Source organism: Pseudonaja textilis, chromosome 1 (genome assembly GCF_049901715.1).
Source record: "Pseudonaja textilis isolate UNSWEBS1 chromosome 1, rPseTex1.2, whole genome shotgun sequence".
NCBI classification, from domain to species: domain Eukaryota; kingdom Metazoa; phylum Chordata; class Lepidosauria; order Squamata; family Elapidae; genus Pseudonaja; species Pseudonaja textilis.
The window spans coordinates 102280650-102306264 of NC_141990.1; the positions used below are offsets into that span (position 1 = coordinate 102280650).

Sequence of the window (25615 nt, forward strand, 5' to 3'; positions counted from 1 at the left end):
GGACTGCCTGGATTGCTGTTGCTAAATGATGCAGTCATGTTATGCCATACTTTACTGTTACAATACTTAACAACTGCAGTCCTGGTTCCAGTTTCCATTGTAATTCAAGGCTGACCTGCACAGTAGTTAAATAATCAATCTGTGAATGCTGAGATCTCTATTTCTGTCCTGTGACCAGAACGCATATGTTCCCAGCAGAATTCAAGAGAATTATCAGAAGTAAATTTTAATACAAAGAGGAATTTACAATTTTATATATATGCATATCTATATGTGTTTTCTGAGGTTCTCGCGGGTGTTTGTATCTATATGTATGTATGTATGTATGTATGTATACACACACACACACACACATGTAATTGTGTGCTAGGCTCTATTTTAAAATAACATGGTATAAGTATTCAAATTAGATTATTAGATCATTGAAGATGTTTGAATCTTCCTCTGGGAATATTTTTACACTTCTAAAACTGAGTGTTTTTGTAACTTCCCCTTCCCCCAATCTACTTTATTAAGCTAAGAGTTTGTGCATATTTTTTAAATTATCATTTTAAAAACTTTTATGAGTAAAATGTTTAATATAGAGCAGGTAATCTTAATGAAGCTGATTCAAGGGTAGGTTTTTTAATATCTTGGAAAATTGGAATTAATTATTATTTTTACACTGGATACTTTGGACTTTTGTTGCAGAATGACATCTCCTCGCTTCATAGAATTTGTCTGCAGACATGACAATGTTCTTAAATGCTTTGTAAACCGGTATGTCTCCAGAAATTCACATGCTTCATAAGTTGCATATAGCTCGGTGAATGTAGTTGTAGTATCTGGTTGGAATGCTTCTTAGTAAGAGTCTGGAAACATTTTTATTCTTTTAAAACTTTTCTAAAATGACTCCAAGAGGGATCTTAAAAATCATCTGATGATCCAGTATAGATTAGGTAGCAAAATAGCCAGTGAGGATTACTGTCCCATTTCCCAGCTCATGGGAGAAAAGTTTGGGAAATAAGCTTGTTGTCAACTCAAAAATATTTCTTTGGTCTTTTAGAGTTGCCAGCTAAGATTATTACTGGAGAGCATGATTGATGACTCTTGGCTATGGATGTGTCCCATTGGAGAATATACATCCAGGGGATAGGGGAAGACCAGGGTCAAGAGTGAAATGAATGATGTGTCTCAGAGCCGGCTACACCCAGGTAGCACTGGCATGTTCACTCCTAATAAATTCTTTAAACTCAGAGATGTGACTAGAGACTCATGATTTACTAGGGGGTGGATGCTGGAGCCCTGACACTTGTTCTGAGTTACTGTTGTTTTATGTAAGTGGAAAACTTGAGTGATTCCAAGTATTGCTCTATAGAATCAGTCAAATTAGAATGTTACAACAGAACCTTTTGTCAACCGAGCTGTTTAATTTTGAGTTTGAAGCAGGCTTTCTATTTTAAGCATGCTCCTTCTTAGACTTAAACATTGAAGTTGCTATAATTGTTCTCTCATTTAAAGCAGCTAATGTCTCGTCTCCTGAGTTTATCCCTGTTCTTCCTGAATTAGTGAGTATTTTCCATTTTGCTCATTTTTCCAGAAATCCTGAAATTATATTCGATCACTTCCATTTCCTTCTTGAGTGTCCTGAACTTATGTCCAGATTTATGCATATTATAAAAGCACAGGTAATATTCAAAGCCTAATTTAAAATTCCCCTCTTCATCCGAGCCCTGCTGTGTAGCCAGTTTGTGCTGGGGGTTGTCTTGGGAGGGATGAATGTAGAATGTCATTAGTACAGTACATGTCAAGACTGTATACCCCTAGGAGGGTGACTGAAGGAATAAAGGTAATTCCCAGCTGCCCAGCTAAAAGAAGCAAGCACCAATATCGGGCAGCAGCTATACATTCAAATATGCTTAAAGCAGACAATCATTTTGGTGACAATGGCAAAGACATCAATTCATACTGAGCTGAATTGAGATGGCAGTGATAAACCACTCCTGTATTTTTGTCAAGAAAACCACATGGGTATAAAATATAAAATGATTGATGATATAGTGCTGGATGATATGCCTCTCAACATGATGGCACTCAACATGCTACTGAGGTAGTATTTATTTCACAGGTAGATGAAAGCCTTTGTAATGTTTGTTAGCTGAGTAAAGAAAATATGAAGCTGCAAAGATAAAATCAAAGGGGGAATATAGAATACAAGAAGCATGAGCATGGGAAAGCTTAACACAATGAAAGATGAAATGTATCTATTACTCACTGACATCTTAGCTATCAGCGGGTTGATATGGGACTGGAATTGGATGCTTTCAGTCAGAAGAGCACATTGTTTATTTCTCAGGGCATGAAAAACAGAGAAGTGGCAGTGTTTTCATATTTAGGAATGGTTTAGCAAGAATCTAAAATTCAGTTACTGATGGAATAATATCAGAGTTCTTGGATAATCCTTTGTGAAGAGGTTTATTTATTATCCAGGTTTATTTCTCAGGACATGAAAAACAGAAGAAGTGGCAATGTTTTCACATTTCAAATGGTTTAGCAAGAATCTAAAATTCAGTTACTGATGGAATAATATCAGTTCTCGGATAATCTTCTGTGAAGATTATCCAGGTTTATGCTTTAAACACTGATGCAGAAAAAGAGGAGATTGATGAGTTTGATTATTAGTTTGAAATTGTAAGAAGATGTAAGTAAAATATGCTGCCTCTGGTTGAAGGTCGAAATGCCAAAATTAGAAATATTAAGGAAGAAAATGTAGCTGGGCTAGATTTAATTTCTTCCAAATGACAAGGGATAATTTGTCACCCAGGCAAAGATTTTAAGCAGGAGAGGGACAATCTATATTCTTAAAACTGGGAATTAACCACTTTCCAACCACCTTCCCCTCCCCTTGCAGCTTTTGGGATCCCTCCGATTGTAGAAAATGGAACAAGTTAGAAATGTACCGTAGATTCTAAAATTGTCATATCACAGAGGAAAAAAAACCCAAGATTCTCCTTCCTAAACCAAGCACAGCTATTTATACGATGTGGCGTAACTCACTTTGCAGCCTTTGATTCTCCCAGTTTCTTTCAGTTTCCTCTGAAAAAGTTGCCTGCTGTTTTATCAATGAGATGAATCAACAAAACCATTCTAATTCCCTGTGTCCAAGATAGCTTTGGACTTTTATATCTTACAAAACAGCATTAGGCATTATGAAATACATCCTTCCAAATGATGGGAGTCATTCAAAACATTTTGTATATGCTGTTAGAATCTCTTCTCCTAAAAAGCAAACATTATGCTGAATTTTTGAATGGAATTCATAATCTTCTATGTCTTAGTGTTCCTACCTTGTCTCATAAATCAAATATTTGTTTTGCCTATTCTCCTTAGCCATTTAAAGATCGCTGTGAATGGTTTTATGAACACTTGCATTCTGGACAACCGGATTCTGACATGGTTCATAGGCCTGTCAGTGAAAGTGATATTCTGCTGGTTCATAGAGGTAGGGAAGTTCATAATCATCTTGTGTATAATATTCTCTGAATTGAATACTTACATATTGAACAAAAGTGAGAAATTAATGTTTTTCATATTTAGATTCTATTTTTAGGAGCAGCTGTGAAGTTGTATCTAAAGCAAATTGTGTAAAGTTGAAGCAAGGAATTGCTGTACGTTTCCATGGTGAAGAAGGCATGGTGAGTAAAGTTATATATTGAATAATAACTGTAAAATTTAGTTTTTAGGAGCATAGTTTCCTTAGGATAGAAGTTGTTTCAAAAATTATAAAATTTGTGTTAAATGAAAGAGAAAATACTCCTTGGCTATTGAACTCGGCTTGAAGCAGATATTTCAAAACACAAATATTTCTGAAAGCAAAAATTAATAATAGAATTTTGTGTTACTTCTGAGCTACTAAAGTGCTATATCTGGTGCCAATGCTTGTTTCTTATTCCAAAGCGCTGGGTAGAAAAATGTAGTTGTTAATCAGGTTTGACCCATAACTTCTTAAGAGCAGCATGTCAAACATGCAGCCCACGGGCCAGATGTGGCCTACACAGGCCACACCTACCGTGGCCCCACAAGGGTTAAAAAAAATCACAATATGTCATGATATGGCCTGCGATGCGATTGGATTTGACACTCCTGCTTAAGAGGGATCAGAAGTTCATAACTTCCATGGCAGCTCTAGATCTATCCCTCGTTATCAAAGGCCCATTGCAGATCAACTTACAACCACAATGGAGCCCAGAATTTTGGCCATAGGCAGTTGCAGTTGTAAGTCAAGGTACTAGGTGACTGGATTTGATTTTATGTACGTTTACAACAGTCATAAATTGAGTTACTGCATTCATTAAGTGATCCATGTGATTGTTAAGTGAATCTATTCTTTTGAATAGTTTAATTTTTTTTGCTGGAAATTATTAAAAAACGTAAATTGCAACCATGTGTCCATGACTGGTCATAAATATGAGCTGGTAACCAAGCACCTGAAATACAATCCATTTTATACTGATAATGAACATCTTAGTACATTTCAAATTATGCATATGTAATACTATATATATTTTTGCTTCTAGGGTCAAGGTGTGGTACGTGAGTGGTTTGATATCCTTTCCAATGAGATTGTTAACCCAGATTATGCCCTTTTTACTCAATCAGCTGATGGTATGTTGGTGTCTCTGTAGGTTGCAATACTTATAGTTCATCTAAAATAGTAAACTTAATCTCTCCCCAGAAATATATTTTTGCTCTAAATTTTCTTTTTTACAAGATCCAATCCTGATGCAAAAAAAGTTTTAAATGCATTCTAGTGGCTAGTTTGTCAGAGTTTTTGCAACATATCCGACTAGCCCACAAGTAAATAATTCTGCAGGATTCATGTACCATAAGAAACTTTTTTATATCCAGTGCCACACAGCAGAAGTCAGCATACAAATTCAGGAATACAGAAGCAATATTCACAGAATCAAGTCATTGCAGAGTAGAGAGATCCAGAGGCCCAGAGGCCTAGATTTACAGAGGACAAACCAACTCTTATATACAGTTCAGCAAGTCAAAGCCACACCCAGACTCTGAACTGTCTCTTACGGTCCCATACAAAACAAATACTGTGTTTCACTTTCTAAGCAGCCCCCATTGGCTGACCTGTTATCATGTTTAATCCAGACAGTCCCCATTGGCCGACATTTTGCCATATCTAATCCAGACAGCCCCCATTAGTTGATCTATGTCTATTCAAACAGTCCCATTGGCTGACCTGTTGCCATGTCTATTCCAGTTCATGAACTATATACACTGACAGTTCTATGATTTTTAACTGTTGCATGAATAGAATGAATAGTGAACCACTACGGTTAAGTTGGTAACAGAGTAGTTAAGCGAATCTCGTTTCCTCATTGTCTTTGCTTGTCAGAAGGTTATAAAAGGTGATCACATGACTCCAGGATACTACAACCTCATAAATATGAGTCAGTTGCCAAACATCTGAATTTTGATCACGCGATCACATGGATGCTGCAATAGTCCTAAGTGTGAAAAATAGTCCTAAGTCACTTTTTTTCAGGGCCGTTGTAACTTCAAATGATTGTTGAATGAACTGTTGTAAGTCAAGGACTACCTGTACAGCTGCTTTCAGGCCTTTAGTTTCAGAATCAAGTTGTCAGACTACTATCCTAAACTTTTGCCTAACTATTAAAATTTATTGAATGGGACTTTTCCTCCATCGCTAAACTGGGCGGGGCCAGCACACAATGCATCCGGCCCGTGGGCTGGGAGTTTGACACCCCTGGTCTAGGTGTATAATGAGAGAATTCTTGTCCACAAAATTGTATACTATGCTTTTTAACTCTGTTTTTATTGCGACAGAGTTAAACTGGGATGATTAGAAATCCCGTGATGAAAATTAATTGATTTGAAACTAGGACTGTACATCTGAAATATATTTGTTTTCTTTATTGTATTTTTTCATTCTAGAGAAAACTGTATTTTTTATCATTCATTTTGTACATTATTCTGAATCTCAAACAAAACAAAACAAAAGTTTGTAATATAAAATGACTGAAGTTTTAAAAGCCATAAATTGAATCTATTTTTTTTTTAAAGGAACCACTTTCCAGCCCAATAGCAACTCTTCTGTGAATCCTGATCACTTGAACTATTTTAGATTTGCTGGACAAATCTTGGGTTTAGCTCTTAATCACAGACAACTAGTCAACATTTACTTCACAAGATCATTTTACAAGCATATTCTTGGTATGATTCTATTAAGATGTTAATGATTTTGTTGAGATGTCTAGTGGATAATAAGGATCTGTAAAAGTTAATTGTATTATGTTATTTAAGCTTCTTCCATGCTCTATTACTGTGCTTAATGAGAGCTGCAGCATTACTACAAAAGCAATAATATATGTATATAAAGCTTTAAGTTTCCATATAACTATAATGGTAGCTAAGCATCTGATATACCAATTATCATTAATGTAGTGCTTTTATGAGTGCTTTTCTTGTAAAAAACATTTATATAGATATTACAGTAGTTAGGGCTTGTTAGCTAATGTCATAGATATATTACAAATGGGCTTAGAAGCTGAAAGTGGCAGGCTAACTACAAAAGCTCCATTTTTAGTAAATACTTTAGGAAGGATTTGCAAGAAGCATTTTCCTGTGTGTTCTTGCTCTTAGCCACAACACTAGCATATATAGTGTAGCTTTAGTTGTCAACCAGTTAACAATAATTTCATGGCAACAGAAGAGCTTGTAATAAATCACTTTCCTGAAGGTAATCTGTGTTTTAAGCAGCCGTATCAGTTCCCTTTCTTCTTTCACCCTGCGTTATTTCAGAAGGTCTGTAGAGGGCAGACGTTGATCACGAATGAAACCATTTTAATAGAACGGGGTCTTAGACGAACTGAATTTTGTTTGCATTGTCTCCAAGGTATTCCTGTAAACTATCAGGATGTGGCATCTATTGATCCAGAATATGCAAAGAACTTGCAGTGGATTCTAGACAATGATATCAGTGACTTGGGGTTAGAACTGACCTTCTCTGTGGAAACGGATGTATTTGGAGCAATGGAAGAAGTGCCTTTGAAGCTGGGTGGTGCAAGCACAATTGTCACACAGGAGAACAAAGTGAGTCATTTGGGATTATGTTTGTCTGGGGTGATTCTGAAAGGTAGCCCCCTCTTAACTGCAAAATTGGGTTTAATAGGCAGCTTTTACTAATGTATTGATAAATTAAACCAGCCATGGCTATCAGTTGTTATTAGGTACCATATAGAGTCTGTCTGAAACATCAGGCATATTCCTTCATCAGTTCTGAAGAAGCAGTGGTATAATAAAAATAGTAAAACATATGTAGCCGCCTTCTTTATCACTTCTTTAACAGTATACTCGTTCCCTTTTCTTATCTATGCTTTGAGAAGCAATTCACTCTTAGATGTCTGTTTACATGGAACTGCTTTATACAATTTTTATTTTCATGCGATATTGTTAGCCTTTTTTGAAGCTTTTAGAAACTAGTGTAGTTTTTTAAAATTTGTGTCTTCAAGTCATTGTTGACTTCTGGTGACTGTGTGGACATGTCCTACAGTTTTCTTGCCAAGATTTCAGAAGTAGTTTGCCATTGTATGTTTCCTAGGATTGAGTGCATAACAATCTGATTTCCATTGGTTTCAATGGCCAAGGCATTGTTGAAAAGTTTTGATCATATTCCATTTCCAATAGACATTTATCAGATACAAAACTAAAAATTCATATGTACATTTATTTCAGGTTGCCAAATCTCATATGTCTGTCAGGAAGATGCATATAATACAATATGAGTCCAGTGGGTTAAAATTAGAATGAGTTTTGCTTAGATTAAATCCATGCAATGATAGGGAATAAGTTCATAATACCTAATTTAAACTCCAGCAGATTTCCAGGAGTCTAATTAATATAAGAATGACTAATCTGGATCCAGCTTTACTCTTGATAAGTGAAACATATAATAAAACAAACATTTCATTTTATTTTATTAAGGATGTATAGAAAATGTATAGTTTTGATTTTAGGATGTTTTTGAACAGTCTAGATTGGATGTAGTGTAGATTAAATACAATTTGCAAAGGATCTTTCACAGTGATATTTCTTTTCCATTTTGCCTTTTGTGTAATACTGCATCTTGTTAGAATAACCAAGTGCCATGTTTTTTTGTGACCACTTGGTGTCTCTTTATTTTTATGTCCTCACTTTTAGCACTTTCATAATGTCACGAGCATTTATTATTTGTTTATTTTGTAAGTTGATCTTGATTAGCGGGAGTGATTTATGGGAGCTAGTTCTATATTCTGCAAGTGATGCAGAAGTATAGATTCAGGTGTTTGAAGAAATGTGTTGGAATAGACATACTGGAGAATAAGCACATCCTGAAGGTGCATCTGGTTGTTTATGTGAAGGTTTGTGAGAAATTATAGAAGAAAGCAGCAGCCACAACTAGAATTCACATTTGTTCTATATGCTAATAATTATTTGTAAAATATGCAAAAAAAGAACCACTGGAATTCTACATTGAAAGATGAGTAGACATGCCTTTTATTCTTGCATGTTTTCATTAAATTTCAGATTTGAAAAGAAAAATAACCTCTTCCTTATCTCATGTCTCCTGACTTTCCCTCTCTTTATTAGATTAAGTTATTGAGGAAACCTTGAAATATCTTTAGTGCCAGTTTTATTCCGAGAGAAAAATTACTCAATTATTTATGTGGTTAGAGAGATATAATTTTCAAACATTTTCATTGCAATACACAGCTATAAAATGCAGTTTCTCCTGCAAAATAGGGACATCTGTATAGAGATGCTCCATCTTCAGTACTGTAGCTGTTGCCTCATGAGAAGCTAGCAATTTTTACCCTGGTTGAAAAATCTCAAATCATACTAACAAAAAAAAACTCGAGCAAGTAGATGAAGTTTTACTAAATATTTATTAAATGGGGAAACTGAACTTTTAAGATGTTGGCTAATGTTGGTAGAATGTTTTGAGTAGATAATGTGATATTTTGAAAAGGATAAATGTTTGCTGAAAGAAGCAAAAAACAACAGTATAGAGGAACTTGGGTCAGCTTCACTTGGAAGTGCAACTTGGGAATGTCAGGAAAAACACAAGTAGCCATTTGAATTGCATCCTTAAATTGTGTGTGTTGAGCAAGGAGAGGGAAAGAAAATATAATCGTTGAGTGAATCTTCACTGAATACCAAGGAAATGAATGACCTGAAGGGATGAAAGTTTGATCATATAGAGAGAATGAATGAGAATCAGATTGTAAGGAGGAGATGGCGCAAGTGAATGGGCGAAGAGGAAGAGGAGGTGAAAGTTGTTATTGGATGGAGTTGATGAGATCTTGAAAAAGAAAAGGTAAAAAGTCATTACATGATCCCATACATGCAGTTTTTCTAAATTATCTTGAAACTCAAATGTATTAGATTTGATGCTCAGGTTAAATCCTTCCATTTTGTGGCATCTCCATGTAATGGAACTGGAACAATATTTTGTGAATATTTTTGAGCAGTACAGAAAGTTGTAGGGTTCTCCAAGATGGATGCAGAGTAGTCTGTTATTACCTCTTCAATGGAAGAGCTTTGCGGAAAAGATGTTGAATCCTTTTCCTGGAAGTATAATTTAATTCTGAAGAAAATCAAAACATATTGGCACATAATGCTTTTTCTAAAATTAGAATTTTAAATACACTATCACTAAGATGCCCATCTCTAAGATGCCCATTCCAGTATTTGTCAGGCTTATGGGTTACTACCTGTACGGGGTCTGGATATTTTATATATCTATAACAGAGAAAAATAATTACACTTATTTTATCTCATTCCCAAATCAACATTATTGTGCTATTGCACAAAGCACATTATTCATGTGTACCCTCAAATGGTGCAACAGTATTTCCTAATTCTGAATTCACATTCTTTTTCTAGCCTTGGATAAAATTTAAATATGACTTGTAGCAATAAATTTATTCTTGTGCTGCTGCCTACATATCCTATCTGTCAGAAAAAAAAGGATCGATTACAATTATAGAAGTTAATTATGGAGATTTACTTTTAGACTACAGAAACAGAGACTCTTATCTTCCCTTACTAGTACAGCACAGTTGAATATTGTGAATGTATTGAAAAGGCCACTTTGAATATCTTCTGCATTCTTTTATTTCTTCCTGTTCTTTCTGTTTCATTTAGAACTTGAATAATAAGTTTTTGGCATTGGCTTTAAACATAGGTTATTCTATGAACCTCCATATATTCTGATTATACAATAGCAATAGCAGTATTACCATTTTATGTATGCAACAAGTGATTTCATCATGAATAAAAGAATATTTAAAAGCATAGTGAATTTTTTCATGTAGCATAATCCTGCTTGCTACTGGTAAACTTTCACTGGCAGCAGAAAACAGCTTTGCAGATTGAATGAAAGTACGTATTCGTAATCCACACATAACTGAAAGAAGCAATAAAAAATGAAACTGAAAAATGTTCTCGGACCTATTGCACTATATTATGAAATCTTTCAAGAAAATTTGGTTAAACAATTAGACAATGAGAGTCAGAGAACTTTTCATGCTTTTGATTATGCAGAATGAAATTATTTGATCCATCCAGAGTCATACGCCTTATTTCTTGATTGAATGTAGATTATAAGCAATGCTTGTAATGCTTACAAAGAGCATACATGGTTTTTTAAATGGTGATACACTCAGGCTGGATTTGTTCCAAACACACACACACACACACACACACACACACACACACACACCAGGTTTTCAGTTCAACAACAATAAAAAATGCTAACTTAAAAACAGAGAAAAAGACATTTATACCTAAAACTTCACTGCAAAAAAGATGAAATATTTATGAATTTATTTGATAAAACTGTTATAAAAATAATTATTTATATATTTAGAAGAATAATATAGGAGAAAAACTGACTTAGCCAGAGGGAGGAGTCAAATGGGGAGTTAGTCTAGAATCCCTATGTGGGCACCAGAGGGTGAAGTCTGATTCCCCCCTTGATTGAACCTTATCTAATTTCACCCAGATGCAAACTGTCAGTCAGAGAAGACTCCTGTGTATAGCTGGAACAATTAAATAGCTAATTGAACTCTTTAAGTATGGGTCTGATTGTTTACACAATTATAACGGTAGACTTTTAAGAGTGGAGGCAGTTGAAGTTGTTTTGCTTAGGAGGAATTGATAGCAGCTGTTAAAATTTTATTAAGACAACTTTCTGTTCTGAACAATTCCAATAAATATTGGGAACAAATGATTAAGTGATTGACATAAACAAATAACAAATCACATATGGTGTAAAATCAAGCATTTTGATATTCTTCAGTGTTCAAAAACAGGTAGGTGGATTGGCAGCTCCAAACTGTGAATTGTACTACCAAGCTAGGTGCTTGACTTGGATCACAATGATCTTATTGCCTTATGGCTCAGACACCTTTATGGAGAAAGTAAGGAACATCCAGATGGTCTAGATAAATATATCTGCATTCACATAAACAGTTTATAAGAAGAGTGTGCGATAAGAAGAGCATATTGAAAGTAGGGATAAATACAGAAAAAGAATCACTCTAGATTTATTCCCTCTTGCTTTTAATATACTTAACATTTATTAAATGTTTGTCTTCATGTTGAGAACAGCAAAAGTAACTTTGCTCAGTGGAGAAATGATCCATACAGATTGTAAGATTTGATTACTAATAAGTCAAAGAAAATCTTTCTGAGACTCTTGCAATGACCTAGTCTACTTAGTCAATATCTTTAAATATTGAATCTATAATCTATATCTTTGTTTCAACAATGCATTTGAAAAAAAAATACCTCACAATATTCTGACTAACACGCCAGTGAAGTATGGGCTGGATGGAATGATCATTAAACTTGTTTTGAAAATGTTTTGTAAATGCTTTATCAATTGTTCCTTATCATTGTTGTGAAGAATTAAGTGGAGTGCCTCAGTTTCCACACTGGACCCTGTACTAAACAAGATTCAATTATTTGAATGAGGAAGTGTGGGGAAGATTCACCACACTTGCTTATAGCACAAAATTGTGCGAAATGACAGGTATCCTAGATGACAGAAATAAAAAGCGGAATATTCGTGACAGATTAGAGAAGTGTGTTGAAAAACAATTTGTAGTGGAGAATTCATAAATACAAGAGTACAATACCAAGGAACAGAAAACACGTTTATTGCTAAGATTGTTGAGTGCCTGCTTTGCAAGAAAAGGGACCAAAACAATGTGAAAGGAAAGAGTTTTATAGAAATTGGGGACTACAAGGTGGGAAATCCTAACAATCTGATTTGCTGGTCAGTTTGGGGAAGCTAGGTAGATCCTCGTCTATGTAACTGGAGTTTTTTCTATTCATAGCCAAAGTAGGCGTTTAAGGAGCGCAGTAGAGCTGAGCAAGTCCATTATTAAATGTGATGGAATGTTGAGGTCATCAACTCATGGAGAATGGATAGTTGTAGGTCCCTTCTTAGAGCTGCCCTTGCAAATGTACTGGAAGTTGTGGGGGGTTGTTTTTGGTCTAGATGTGATTGCAGGGGTTTTCATCTGAGGGTCAGTTTGAGTCTCATGGCATTAGGCAGATAAAGAAACTGGGTTTGACCCCGACCATATCTAAAGGACAAGGAAGAAAAGGGCACAGCCGCCATTTTATTTGCTACATTTGTTTTCTTCACCTCAACGAATGAAATTGCAAAAAATGCAAAAAAAAAAGTGATGGGACATCTAAAAGACCCTGGGAAAGTAGAGGAGAAAAGAGGATCATTGCATCCATTCCTCAGCTTGACAGAACGCAAAATCAGTTAGCAGTTAATGTGTTACATTTGGCTTGGTAATGGTATTTGTGGAAGAGATTTTGGAATAGCATTTGATTACAAGCTGAATATGATTCCACAATATGATATGGCTGCAAAAAAGAAAGCCAAATGCTATTCTGGCTTTATTTTATTGCTAGACAGCCATCTGTCTGGGATGCTTTAATTTAGATTCCGGCACTGAGCAGGAGGTTAGCCTCCAGGGCCTTAAAGGGCTTAGCCAACTCTATGGTTTAAGATATGAGTATAATTAATACTAGAATAGACACTTTATAACATTCACAGGTGCTGAATTACGGTTCTTACAATCTCTTCCCCCCAAAAGATCCCTGGAGATGTCAGGACCTGAAATTAAATACCTGAGAAGCATTTTACCACCTCTCTTGATCCATATAGATTTTAAGGCATGCATCAGAAAAGGTTTAACATCAAAGTAAACATGATTCACAAGAGAATTTAATTTATTTTGTTTTTAATCTATTTTTTATTATATTTGTAAGTTAATGTAAACTTATCTGAGGATTTCTTTTCCTTAGTAGTTTGTATTGTAGAAAGTGTCTACTGTTACAATTTTCAATTGAGAGATTCTTCAAATTATTGAGACAGTAATATAGTTCAGTCTGGTTGAATTGCTTCCCTTTCTGCTGTTCAAGAAATACTGTGCTACTTTTTTGGGTGGGGGGCACTTCCTTCTTCCTTTCTTTTAAAAAAAGCTATTCTTTGCCTCTAAATATTGCAGGCAATGGTGATATAGCATTAAAATGTGATGTTTTCTTTTCTTTTGGAGAATGTTTTCTTTTTACCTGAATATGTGTTAAAGTGAGTTTAACTTACATATTTGAAAGCTTACATGATTATTTTCATAAAGATATTGTGCAGTGTAAAATCATCATTTTGCCAAATTTTAGCAATGAGATCCTGGCAAATTTTTGGGTCCTTAGCATAAATTTGAGGAGCTGTGATTTCTCCATCTTACTCTGTACATCAAACACATCATATAGTGTGATCATTCTGATTGTAAAAACATTATTGTGTAATGGACGCATAAGCTTCCTTTTCTACAAGAAGCCACACTGGTGAGAAGTGTTAATTTCACTTGATTTTATATAAATATTTTATGTGAATTAGATATATATATATATGTGTGTGTGTAGATGCATGTTGAAAGTGTTACAGCTATATATTACAAAAAATAAATAAGAATATGACATTTACTTTTCTTTGAAAAGTGAAATTGATGTGTGAACAAAGTGTGCCCAAGAAAAATCTCTCCTTATAACTTTTATATTTTAAAGATTTAAGCACATTAGAAAATAGTTTTCTAAGTATATTCATTCCTAAAAATGAACGAAATGCTTCTTTCAATCAAGGAATCATATCTGCAATAGAACTGTGGATTGCAAATAGCCCTGCATTGTTCAGGGCCATTAGAGGCCCTTACACAATGGCTTTCAAAATTTATAATAAGAATGTTCTCTAATTTTTTTTTCTTAGACACTGAACCTTTACCAGAATTGTTTAATATAAGGGTATGAATAGGGAGGGCAGTTCCAAAGGAGGGCACCCAATGAGGAGGTAAATGGAACCAGTACAAAGATAAAATTTGATTTAATTAGATTAACTATAGTAATTTTTTAAAATACTCTCACAATTTTCAGGCTGAATATGTTCAACTTGTTACTGAGCTTCGAATGACGAGAGCCATTCAGCCTCAGATAAATGCTTTTTTGCAAGGCTTCCATATGTTCATTCCTCCTTCTTTGGTTCAACTCTTTGATGAATATGAATTGGTAAGTAAAATTATATTGTGTGATTGAGCACCTTGTGATTTCTTTAGTTAGTGGTACAGAATGTAGCAACTTTGGAATACTGAATAATTTGGGCTACAAGTGGGTAGAATATTTTATCTGCCTTAATTTTATGTTGTAATCTAAAAGCCATGGAACCAGGCACACGCTGGTACTGTAGTTCTTGGTTTGTTGAATGATCCCATGTTGATTTAGAAATCCTACTATTCTGTATCATTATATAGAAGGTATTTCAAAATATTCTTCAGGAAAACAAACTTCTTTACAATTCAAAATGTGACCAGTTTTACCTGTCATATTCATAATCAAAGTTTGGTTTCTCCCTTTTTTTTAAAAAGGAATTGTTGCTTTCAGGCATGCCAGAAATTGATGTGAATGACTGGATTAAAAATACAGAATATACAAGTGGCTATGAAAGAGATGACCCAGTTGTTCAGGTAGAGTATATATATATCCATGGGCTGGATTGCTAGTGCTATGGTGGTGCAGTGGTTAAATTGCAGTATTGCAGGCCAACTCTGCTCATTCCAGAAGTTTGATTCTAACCGGCTCAGGGTTGACTCAGCCTTTCAGCCTTCTCAGGTCGTTAAAATGAGGACCCAGATTGTTGGGGGAATGTGTTGACTCTGTAAACCGTTCAGAGAGGGTTGTAAAGTACAGTGAAGCGGTATACAAGTCTAGGTGCTATTTGCTATGTATCTCAACCAGTTGCTTCCCCCCCCCTCCCGCTTTTAATATATTACCAGTCTTTCCAGGCTGTTTAAGTTTTTTGGAAATGAGGCACAGTGAGACTGGTTAGAGTTTACCAAAATCAGTTGTCATAATATAGTTACATTTGTATCTGCTTATTAATGAGAATTTGCAGAATAGATTTCAAAACTGTTGTAGGGAAGTAAAACTGTTTTAGAAAATTAAAACATAGAAAGAAACCCATATTAGCACAATGAAAAAATAAAAAAATGAAATAAAAAATGTCTCTGTGTATGTTTGCATATATCTACATTGCTACCTTCTTAGTGTAATATGGGCAATTAAAATCAAATATTAAGAATAAAATGCCCCCCCAATAATATTTTAGCATTATAGTAGAGAAAGCCCTTTCATTTACATACCTTCATTTTTCAAGTAGTTCAGAATTTCAAAAGTCATATGTAGTACAATGAATTTGGCCTGAATTACATTCAAGAACTGTGCTGCTTTACAAAAATACGGTATCCCATATTTGTATTGATTACTAAAATAAGTACCTTAAAAACTATATATCTGGTGGCTAACCTATTTCAGCCTCCTTGCTGAAAATTGCGTGCACGCTTGCGTGCCAGCACCCAGAGGGCAATGTGCGCTGGCTTCCCCATACCCCCTGTACATGCATGTGTGACCCCCCCCAGGCACCACACATCTCTGTGCATGTGTGTGCATCTCCCGCCCCCCCCACCCCCTACACATGTGTGCCAGATACCCAATAATGAATTGTTTGGCAGGTGGTTCACAGGCATGCGCAGTGGGGCTCTGCCAGGCGACCTCTCGTGTGCTGGCAGAAGTGGCTCTGCATGCCACTTCCTGTACTTGGGCCATAGGTTCGCCATCACGGCTATATATGATTACATGAATTTCAAACTACGTTCAAAACTATCATGCATTATAGTAAGAAGTTGCCAGTTCAGTTTGCCCAAAAAGAATTGCAGTTAAACTAATGAAGAGTTCCTAATAATTGAGAGTGCTGGGTCTTTCAGTGATAATAGAAGAAGTCTAGGAACACTCCAAGCTGCATTCATGCCCCTGAAGAATGTTTTCTTAATTATATTAAGATCACTATATAATTATATAAAGGTTATATAATTATGTAGCATGTAATATACAGTTGTATTGTAATTGAATTAATTATGTCATATGTAAGAAAACATCTCCTCAAGAATAGGATAAACACCATTGAGTTACATCGCCAAACTAGATATTAAGTTCTGTTTTGAAGATTTTTGTTACAATTTGAAACTCATTCAACTTTAAATTGCATCTAGTCACTAAATTTTAGCTGAAGAAAACTGAACAAAAATAAATTGATTTATTTTTTTATCTAGTGGTTTTGGGACATTGTAGAAGAATTGACTCAAGAAGAAAGGGTGCTACTATTGCAGTTTGTCACTGGCAGGTGAATATATTTTGGTTTTACTTGTTTGTAGAAAATTTTCCGTCCCAGATAAGAACACAACATTTTCACCCTGCAACTACCTATGAATTTTTGATCAGTAGCAGTTTGTGATTTTTTTTTTTGATATCTAACCAAATTGTGTTTCTTTTCTTCTTTAAATAAGATGATAGATCTAATACTATGACAAATAAATACTTTTTCATTTGGATCAGTTTCCTTGTTTTATAATGAAATAATAACTTGATACCAAAGCTCAAAATTATTCTATGGTCAAAGCATCTTGCAGAGGTTCCAGGCAATCTTTAGCTCAGAAAATCCAATAGAGCTATAATTAAGAATGCTAACACCCTGCTATAATGTCAAAGTGGTCGCATAATAACTTTTTAATTGTGTGGATTTTTAAAAATTTGATCACTGTATTCCATGGAGAAATTAAAGTGAATGTATATCCCCAATCATAAAGCTAAAAAAACCAAGAAAATTATCCCTATCATAATAACATAGTCATATCTTAGAGAAAGAAAGAAAATGTAGGGTTTTTTCTTTATATATTTATATCTGTCCCATCTATACCTATAGCTATGTCAGCTTAAAAATAATTTTCATATATATTTTCCTATTTTATGTGAGTACATGTCTTGTATTCATTTTTGTAGAAAATAATCCTACAGACAATCAATGGCTATTTAACCATATATTCATGCTAATTCTTATATAAAATATTGTTATATTTAGATCTACAAATAAAGAAGGCTTTCTTGAATTACTATCATTTTATTATTCTGAGTAAGGATTTTTTTTTTCAAATTAAAAGAGTCCTATGTATATTACTGTGATTTTGAAGATTATTGTCATTTGATTTCCCTGTTAAACTTGGCTGCAAAAATATGTAGACTTCCAATATTGTTATTTTCAATTACACACACCATGCCATCTAGCTTTATAAAACGGGAGCATTTTTGACTAATATTAATTACTAATTGATATTTTAATTATACCTTCATTAAAAAATGAAAGTTGTTTTATCGGATGTGAAAAAGGGTTTTGATGTGATATAGTTCAAATTTTTGGAACCGGTTTTGGCCAACTGGATTTTTTTTAATTGATTGAATTATGATGGGGTATTCTGACCCCTGAAAGACCTGAATGAAATTTAAATGGAGCAGCTGCCCTATAGGTAACAGCTATGCAGCATAATAGCCATCTTCGTTTTCATTCTCTTGCAAACCCCGTTGGCTTTTTCATTCCCATATTTTGCAGTTTGTTTGCTAACTTCACAGTTGTGCTTTTAATGAGAAATGTTAATGTTAATCTTTATTGTTGACTGAGGAAAGATTTATGTGATATGGGTGCAGAGACACTGATTGATGCTTTCATTTCCCATGCCATTGGCTTCCTGTAGCCCATTTATGAAACATTAGATAATGTATCTATCAGAGGTGGTATTCAGCGGGTTCTGACCAATTCTGGAGAACCGGTAGCGGAAATTTTGAATAGTTCGGCGAACCAGTAAATACCATCTCTGACTGGAGATTTTGCATTATCCTTCCCCTGCCACATCCACCAAACCACACCCACAGAACCGGTAGTAAAAAAATTTGAATCCCACCACTATACAGGGAGGATAAGCATACAAACTTCTAGAGGGAAAAGTTATATAAGACTCTTAAGTAGCAATGTACCAGAAGGGACATCACCTGATAATTTAATTTTGCCAGCGTGTAATATTTTAGCATTTACATAGCCATTACAGAATACTGAGTTGGGTTGTTTAGCAGATGGACCGAAAGTGTAGCAGATGCTTGGCACAAAATAGAAAGCTTTAGTCTTGGTGAAACATACTGTTTTTGTGTTGTTATATAGACAGATCTGACTTGTTAATACTTTAAAGGGAAAAAAAGTATTATTAGCTTTTATTAAAGGCAATCCTTGACTTACGACTGCAATTAAGAACAGAATTTCTGTTGCTAAGTGAGATAGTTGCCCAAGTTTGTGACCCTTTTTGGAACAGTTAAGTGAATCATGACGTTGCTGAGTGAAGTATATGGTCATTAAGTGAATTTGACTTCCCCCATTGACTTTGCTTGTCGAAAGCCAGCTTGGGGAGTTGCAAATGTTGATCATATGGCCCCAGGATGCTACAATCCTTGTAAATATATATATTTATTTATTTGTTAAATTTGTTTGCCAGCAGTCTCACCACAAATTGACTCTGAGCAGCTTACAAGGTTAAAAAGAATAAGACTATACAAAAAATGAATATTATCAGCTATAACTAAAAGATGGGGAGTAGGATGAACAGGAAAGTGGGGTGGGATCTGTTGATAATCTATCTACTATCATCTGCATGACACTCCCCCATTGGAGCCCCAGGGCCAAGTATATGCCAGTTGCCAAGGGCCCGAATTTGGATCATGTGACTATTGGGCTGCTGTGATAGTTGTAACTTTGGGACTGGTCCTCAGTCACTCTTTTTCAGTGCCATTGTAACTCAAAATGATTGTTAAATGAATGGTTGTAGTCAAGAACTAGTTGTATTTAATTGCTGCTATCTTTCTTTAAAGAATTGTGTATTATTTGATTTTATTTTGCTCTTGAATGGAATTTCTGAAGATGTTACAGCTTTAAAAGTTTGAATAAATATATTCTTAATGAATTAGAGCACTTTACAATTCTTGGAGAAAGCGACTGATGCTTGAAATAGGAATATCCTCAGGAAATATAAAAGGTTGCAAGCATGATTACATAATTATAGAATCATCATATGATCCTATAATTCAAGGTTGTTTTTTTTCAACCATTGTATTGTACAGATCATCAGATCCCACCAGAAACACAGAACCATGAGAACAAGGCAGTGTGGACAGAGGCTTGCTGACTGAACTTTCTTCCAAATTGCTGCTTTTACATGCTAACAAGGGGGTCAAGAAAATAATAATAGGCTCGTCAAGTCTTTAAGAATGTCTCCCAGCAGAAAATAAATGTCCTTATTTATTTTTGCCAGCAGGCAGGAATTTTTGTCAGCAGGCAGCAGCTGAAAGCAGTGCTCAGTAAACTTTTTTGAAGAGACCATATTGAGCATTAGAATTTCTCCTTCTGATGGAGCTTAGTTGGCATCGGAGATCTGGGCCAGTGTTGTGGCCTGTTTTCCATAGAGTGTCATCAGTCTGACTAATGAACCCAAGAAACATAGACACTCTCAGGAACTTTGAAATCCCAAAAGCAAAACTTTATTGACTACATCATTTCGGCACTGAAGATAGCAAAACCAGCTCTATCTTTTCCCTTGCAATATTGCACAGTTGAAGAATAGAGTTCTGCCCTCCTCCCACTGGACAGGTCACACTGTCCAGTGATGAATCGTTCTTTTGTTTTGGGAACAGTTCACGTCTTGGCTGATAACTGCAGAAGTGTCCTTGGTGGGACCTGGGCTCTCATGGTTGAGGTCTGCAGCTTCCGCATTCCATCTTCTCCTTCCCTCCCCCCAACTCTTTGGCAAGTTGAAAAGCGGATAATATTCACAGGAAGCATAAGCGAATTCAATCTTGACATAGAGTTTACAAAATGACTAGGATATTCAGTATACAGAAGGCAATTCTGCTGACCTGTTGAGTAGAGGTGATCAGGAACCTCTTATTTCTGGGGGTGGAGTTTGCTCATAATGGGCCAGGTTAGTTTGAGCCAGTATGGAAGCGAATCTCAAGCCAAATAGCCCTGTGTTGGGCTCTGACAAATGATAGACATGCAAAATTCTCCCTTCTTTCAAGGGAAAATAGGTTGGATGCTGGTGCTAGCCCAGATTTAATGCAGTGTGGATTAATCCATTGAAGTGTTCTCTTCTTCTTCAGATTAAAATTACCTTGCAATGTACTTACCATAGGCTGAGACTATTGAGTGGGATTATTTTTTTGCCCCGGTATTCTTTACAAAGTATATTTGCACTATAATTATAATGAAGCCGTTGCTTTCTTCTGACAAAACTGAAAAGTTAAAAGCAGAATAGATGAGATAACAAAAGCTTTTAGAAAATCAATGAGCTTTTTATGCTGTAATTCTTGTGATGTGAAATGGGAAAATGATTGCCTGACTTTTGGAAAAGTAGCATAGAATGTTGAGTTGTTTCTATCAATGGCTATACAAGATGGGAAATCCAATTTTTACGGCTCCTTTCTCTCATTCTTCATGCTTCACTAAAAATTGATTCTGAAATCTAGGTATGCCTCTGGTGGAAGAAGGCTGGACTTCTACAGAAATTTAGGTTGGCTCACAATTAAAACCTGGGTTTTATCTGGGTTCTGAAGAAATATGAACATGACTGTTACTTTTAAGCCTTTTTAATAGAAGCTTATAAAATACTTAATGAAGGATTTTTCTTTGCTGTGGTATTTCTGGCCCAATTAAGATAAAACATTTCTGAAGCAAAAGCAGTGTCTAATATTGTTATTTAGAGTGTCATGTGTTGAAATACTGCTCTACAAAGGACACTATTTCACAAAGGAAGGCAACTTTATTTTTATCCCAAAGCCATTACTTTTGTTCTATAATTACTTAAAAGTTGTTGGAACTTTTAGCAGTTACTCTCTATATCAGAAATATAGAAATCTTAACAATTTATTTCTGTTATTTATAAAGAATTTGTATATTGTATAGCTTTTAGTTACTATTTCACCTTGCAGCATACTAGTGCATTTTTAGGGTTGGTTTGCAGTGGTTAGCTTCACGTTCACATACTTCAATAGTTTCATTGCCAAAATGAAAATATCAGCTGCATAAAAATGTTGATGTACTGTTTAGATGATTTAGAACTGAAAATGTCATTGCTATAGTGGAAAAAAACGTGTATTTGACCTAAATGTACAGTAATAAAGAGCATAGAGATACTAATAGAAGTAATAATCTTGTATATTTTCCCCTTCTTCCCTCTGAACAGCTGATGAAAGTATCTAACACTCTATTCTGTGGGTCTTCCAGTGAAAGCTTTGAGGGAAACTGGCACAGTGTTGCATTTTAAAAAAAATTCAGTTCAGCTTGTTATCAGTTCTAGATCTTGTCTAAAAAGTCATTGCAGTGTTCATGTATTAAGGATGCTTGCAGTTTTTCTTAAACTTGTTATCAATGTTTTTCAGTTCTAGAGTACCCCATGGTGGCTTTGCCCATATAATGGGTGGGAGTGGATTGCAAAATTTCACGATTGCTGCTGTGCCATATACACCAAATCTGCTACCCACATCAAGTACATGGTAGGTTATTGAAATACATTAAGGACTGAATGTTTTCCTTAAATTCGTTTTCTTTGGGGTCCCAGACAAGAATTTATTTGCCTAGGTACCGTCTTACATAACTTAAGAAAATAGTTGCTTCTGGTCATTTTCATGTAGAATAGATTCTTTAAAAAAAACTAGAGGTATTTAAATTATATCTTCCATTTTGTTGAGAAAAAAATGTACCTCTTGCAATAGATTATTAATGGGCAGTAGTACAGAATCATTAAAAGATCCTTCATTTAAAATTGCTCTGTTGCTTTTTCATTTCGTAAAAGAATTTTTTTTTTTTTTGGGTTTGGCTAGATAACATTGGAATGCTAAAGGGGACTGCAATGCAGTGCATTCGTTCTTTTTTACTTTATTTCAGGCGAGTAGGAATTTGGATGCTGATTTGAAAGTGTAGTGTCACATTAATTACCTCATGCAAAACAAATTTCTACTTTCAAATGGCATGGTTTAATGGGGAATTCTTCTTCTTTTTCTGTTTCAGTATCAATATGCTGAAGTTGCCTGAATATCCCAAGAAAGAAATCCTTAAGGACAGACTTCTTGTGGCTTTGCATTGTGGAAGCTATGGGTATACAATGGCATAATGAAGCGGGACAACGACTCTGATTGCTGATGCGCAATTCCTCGTGGCAAAAATAATTTAGCAACCTGTCAACAGGAGGGAGATGGTGGCACTTAGGAAGAAGTCTTGGTTTGCAGTCCATAGATAGCATCGGTTTTTTACAAGTTGCAAAAGATACAGGGTGCCCCCTTCCTGTATGCCGTTAAGCATTTTTACACATTGTTCTGAGACTCAGTTTTTAAATGGTATTTCTCCATTAAGCACGGCATATATCCCAGTTCATTCCTCTAATCTGTGTTTTTATATTGGAACACCCTGAAGCTGTTCTAGTTGTAACAGATGTGATATGTATTTGCCTTTGCCATTAGTAAGGGTTGAGCACTGTAACACTAGCTGACCATGTTATATATGTAGACAGAGAGATGTTATTCTGCTCCAGGATTAGTGTGAGATCTGAGAATTGCTGTCTTCAACTTCCAAGGGCTTGTTCATTGCTGTAAGATGACATAAATACTGAGCATGTTAGAAATATTGTATACTTCGGGCCATGTATTTTCTTGCACGCAAAAAAGTGACATTTATTTATTTATTTTTCTTCAGGGGACATTGAACAAAATTAGAGAGCAAAATAGCAAATGTGATTTATTTTTCCTGCTCAGTTTAAATACTTTTTTAAAAAAAATTTTCTAGTTATTTAATATCTAAACATTTAAAAGGTTTATTGGCAAAAAAGTAAATAAATTTCTGGAAATTAAAAAAAAAAATCTGTATTGTACATTTCAAAGGTACAACAAAGCCACAACTGAACTATTTACAATTTCATGACCTTTGAAAACATGCATATTTATTTTAAAGGAATATTTCCCTTTATTGGGGAAGGAGTCATTTTCTAGTGCCTGAACATTGAGAAAAATATTCATTAAAGTGAAATATTTTATTTGTAAATTACCATTCGTCAGTAGTGTTTTTAAATATGAGTGTTTATCAGTGTTTTTGTGCTTGTTCTAATAGTACATTATAAACATTTACTTCATTAACTAAGAAGACTGAAATGAATGGGTTATAGGGTAGAACAAGTTCGATAATATTTTCCCTGTTTTATTTATTTATTCAATTTTAGAATATTTATAGCTCATCTTAAATGGACAATGAGTGGGTACAACTTTCTACAAAGAAATACACTAAAACATATATGCGTAATAAAAATAGATAATGATAAATAAATAATGAAAGCCCCTGTTCAAATAACATAATGGCAAATCCAAGGGTGGGGTTCTGGGGGTTTGCTGGGGTTCTGGAGAGCCCCTAGCTAAGATTCTGTGCAGTTCAGAGAACACCCAAATCCCACTCCTGGCTGCCCCCACCCACCCCTTGCCTCCAAGAAGTCCCCACAAGGCCCGTTTTGGATGCAGATAAGTGCAGGGCGCGCACGGGTGCTCGGGGAGGGTGAAAAACAGGCCTCCCAGAAGTTTGGGAAGGCCAGTAATGGGCCTGTTTCTGGCTTCCAGAGAGGCTCCAGAGCCTAGGAAGGTCATTTTTGCCCTCCTGGAGGCTTGAGGAAGGCCTCCGGAGCCCGGGGAGGGCAAAAACGCTCCCCCACCATGGTGCAGGAAGCCTACTAAGCCACGCCCACCATGGCCATGCTCACCCAACAACCGGTTAGAGAACCCTTTGCTAAAATTTTTGAAGCCCGCCCCTGGATCCCTATTGAAACATCGTTGCTCTGGTGTATTTTGGAATTCTTACAGGTTAGAAACCATTTTAGCCCTCAGGAGAAGATCATTTCATAAAATTGGGGCCACAACTGAAAATACCTTCTTACATCTATCTAAATAATTGGGATTTAGCAGTGAAGCCCTGAATTGCATTATGTTAATTGACATTTAATGACTGCCACACCACTTGCTCCTCTTAATTTTCATATCTAGATTGATTGATTATGATCGTGGCATGTTGCAAAATGAAATTCTGTCATCCAGAGCCTCTGTGCAGTTCCCAGATGCATTCCTAGAAAATTAAAAATTGTGAAATTATTGAGGTGGATATAATTTAGCCATTTATTTTGGATGTGCCCTTTGATTTTGAAATCAGTGTAGTTCGATTGTAACTAGTACTGGTAGGTAGTGGTAAACAGTTATAATATAAAGGAATCTGGGCTATTGTGTGTGGGTGTGTAGGTTAGTTAGCTTACTTTTTGACACATCTTTCCTCATTTTGGAGGGAGGGATAGGTGCTTGAGTGTCACCATTTTATCCTTTGTGAAATGAATATTTTCTTATGCTTGGCATTTAAAGGCCAAACCCTGCTTAGATAGTTGGGCAAGTCACCTTTTGTTTTTTAAGATGAGATTCTGCCAAAACATTGCTACAACTTTAAAAGCACAACTATAATGACGTGGGAAAATACCCGAACAAAGGTGAATACTATACACACACACACACACACACACACACACACACACACACACACACACACACACACACACACCATTTTACAAGGGCATCTCTCCCTCCCCCCTTCACACCCACAAACAGACAGACACATAGACAGATTGAAACTTAGATTTGGTCCAAGAGAAGTCTAAAGGACATACCCTATTGTTTTAATGACATTCCTCAAGAGTGGATGGCCCAAGGGAAAATGGAAGAGGTTTAAAGATCAAATAGGTCTTTTTTTCTCAATAATTTATCAACATCTGGAGTAAATTGCACCAACTTTAATCAAAGTGATGTGACCTGGGGTTCACAAATTGCTCTCTTCTAAACTAGGATATCTTGCTATATTCTTAATTGTAAATGATTTTACCTTCTCTAATCTATGATACTAATCTGCAATGATAGAAGCTATCTATATTGAAAGGGTCTTATTAGAACTGTGGTGAGTAATTGAAGTAAGTATTGACTGCTCCTCTGGCTCAACATAGATAATGAGAATTGTAAATTTTGAAGATTTATGTATGAGGAAAATGAT

General features: G+C 35.4%; 1 protein-coding gene across 2 annotated transcripts in view; it reads left to right on the top strand.

The window, feature by feature from the left end:
• The window catches only part of HACE1 (HECT domain and ankyrin repeat containing E3 ubiquitin protein ligase 1), a 42900-nt gene extending 19310 nt beyond the window's left edge, over window positions 1-23590 (top strand). The window contains exons 13-24 of one of the 2 annotated variants that reach the window (XM_026726673.2): window positions 691-759; window positions 1580-1667; window positions 3370-3481; window positions 3577-3674; window positions 4557-4644; window positions 6082-6231; window positions 6914-7110; window positions 14512-14643; window positions 15000-15098; window positions 16740-16810; window positions 21937-22050; window positions 22565-23590. In XM_026726673.2, coding sequence (XP_026582458.1) covers window positions 691-759; window positions 1580-1667; window positions 3370-3481; window positions 3577-3674; window positions 4557-4644; window positions 6082-6231; window positions 6914-7110; window positions 14512-14643; window positions 15000-15098; window positions 16740-16810; window positions 21937-22050; window positions 22565-22667 — 1321 coding nt within the window. In that variant the 3' untranslated portion in view covers window positions 22668-23590. Of the gene's footprint in view, window positions 1-690; window positions 760-1579; window positions 1668-3369; window positions 3482-3576; window positions 3675-4556; window positions 4645-6081; window positions 6232-6913; window positions 7111-14511; window positions 14644-14999; window positions 15099-16739; window positions 16811-21936; window positions 22051-22564 lie in introns of those variants that run through there. The other variant, XR_015739665.1, reaches the window with a different exon arrangement.
• Window positions 23591-25615: the final 2025 nt, after the last annotated feature.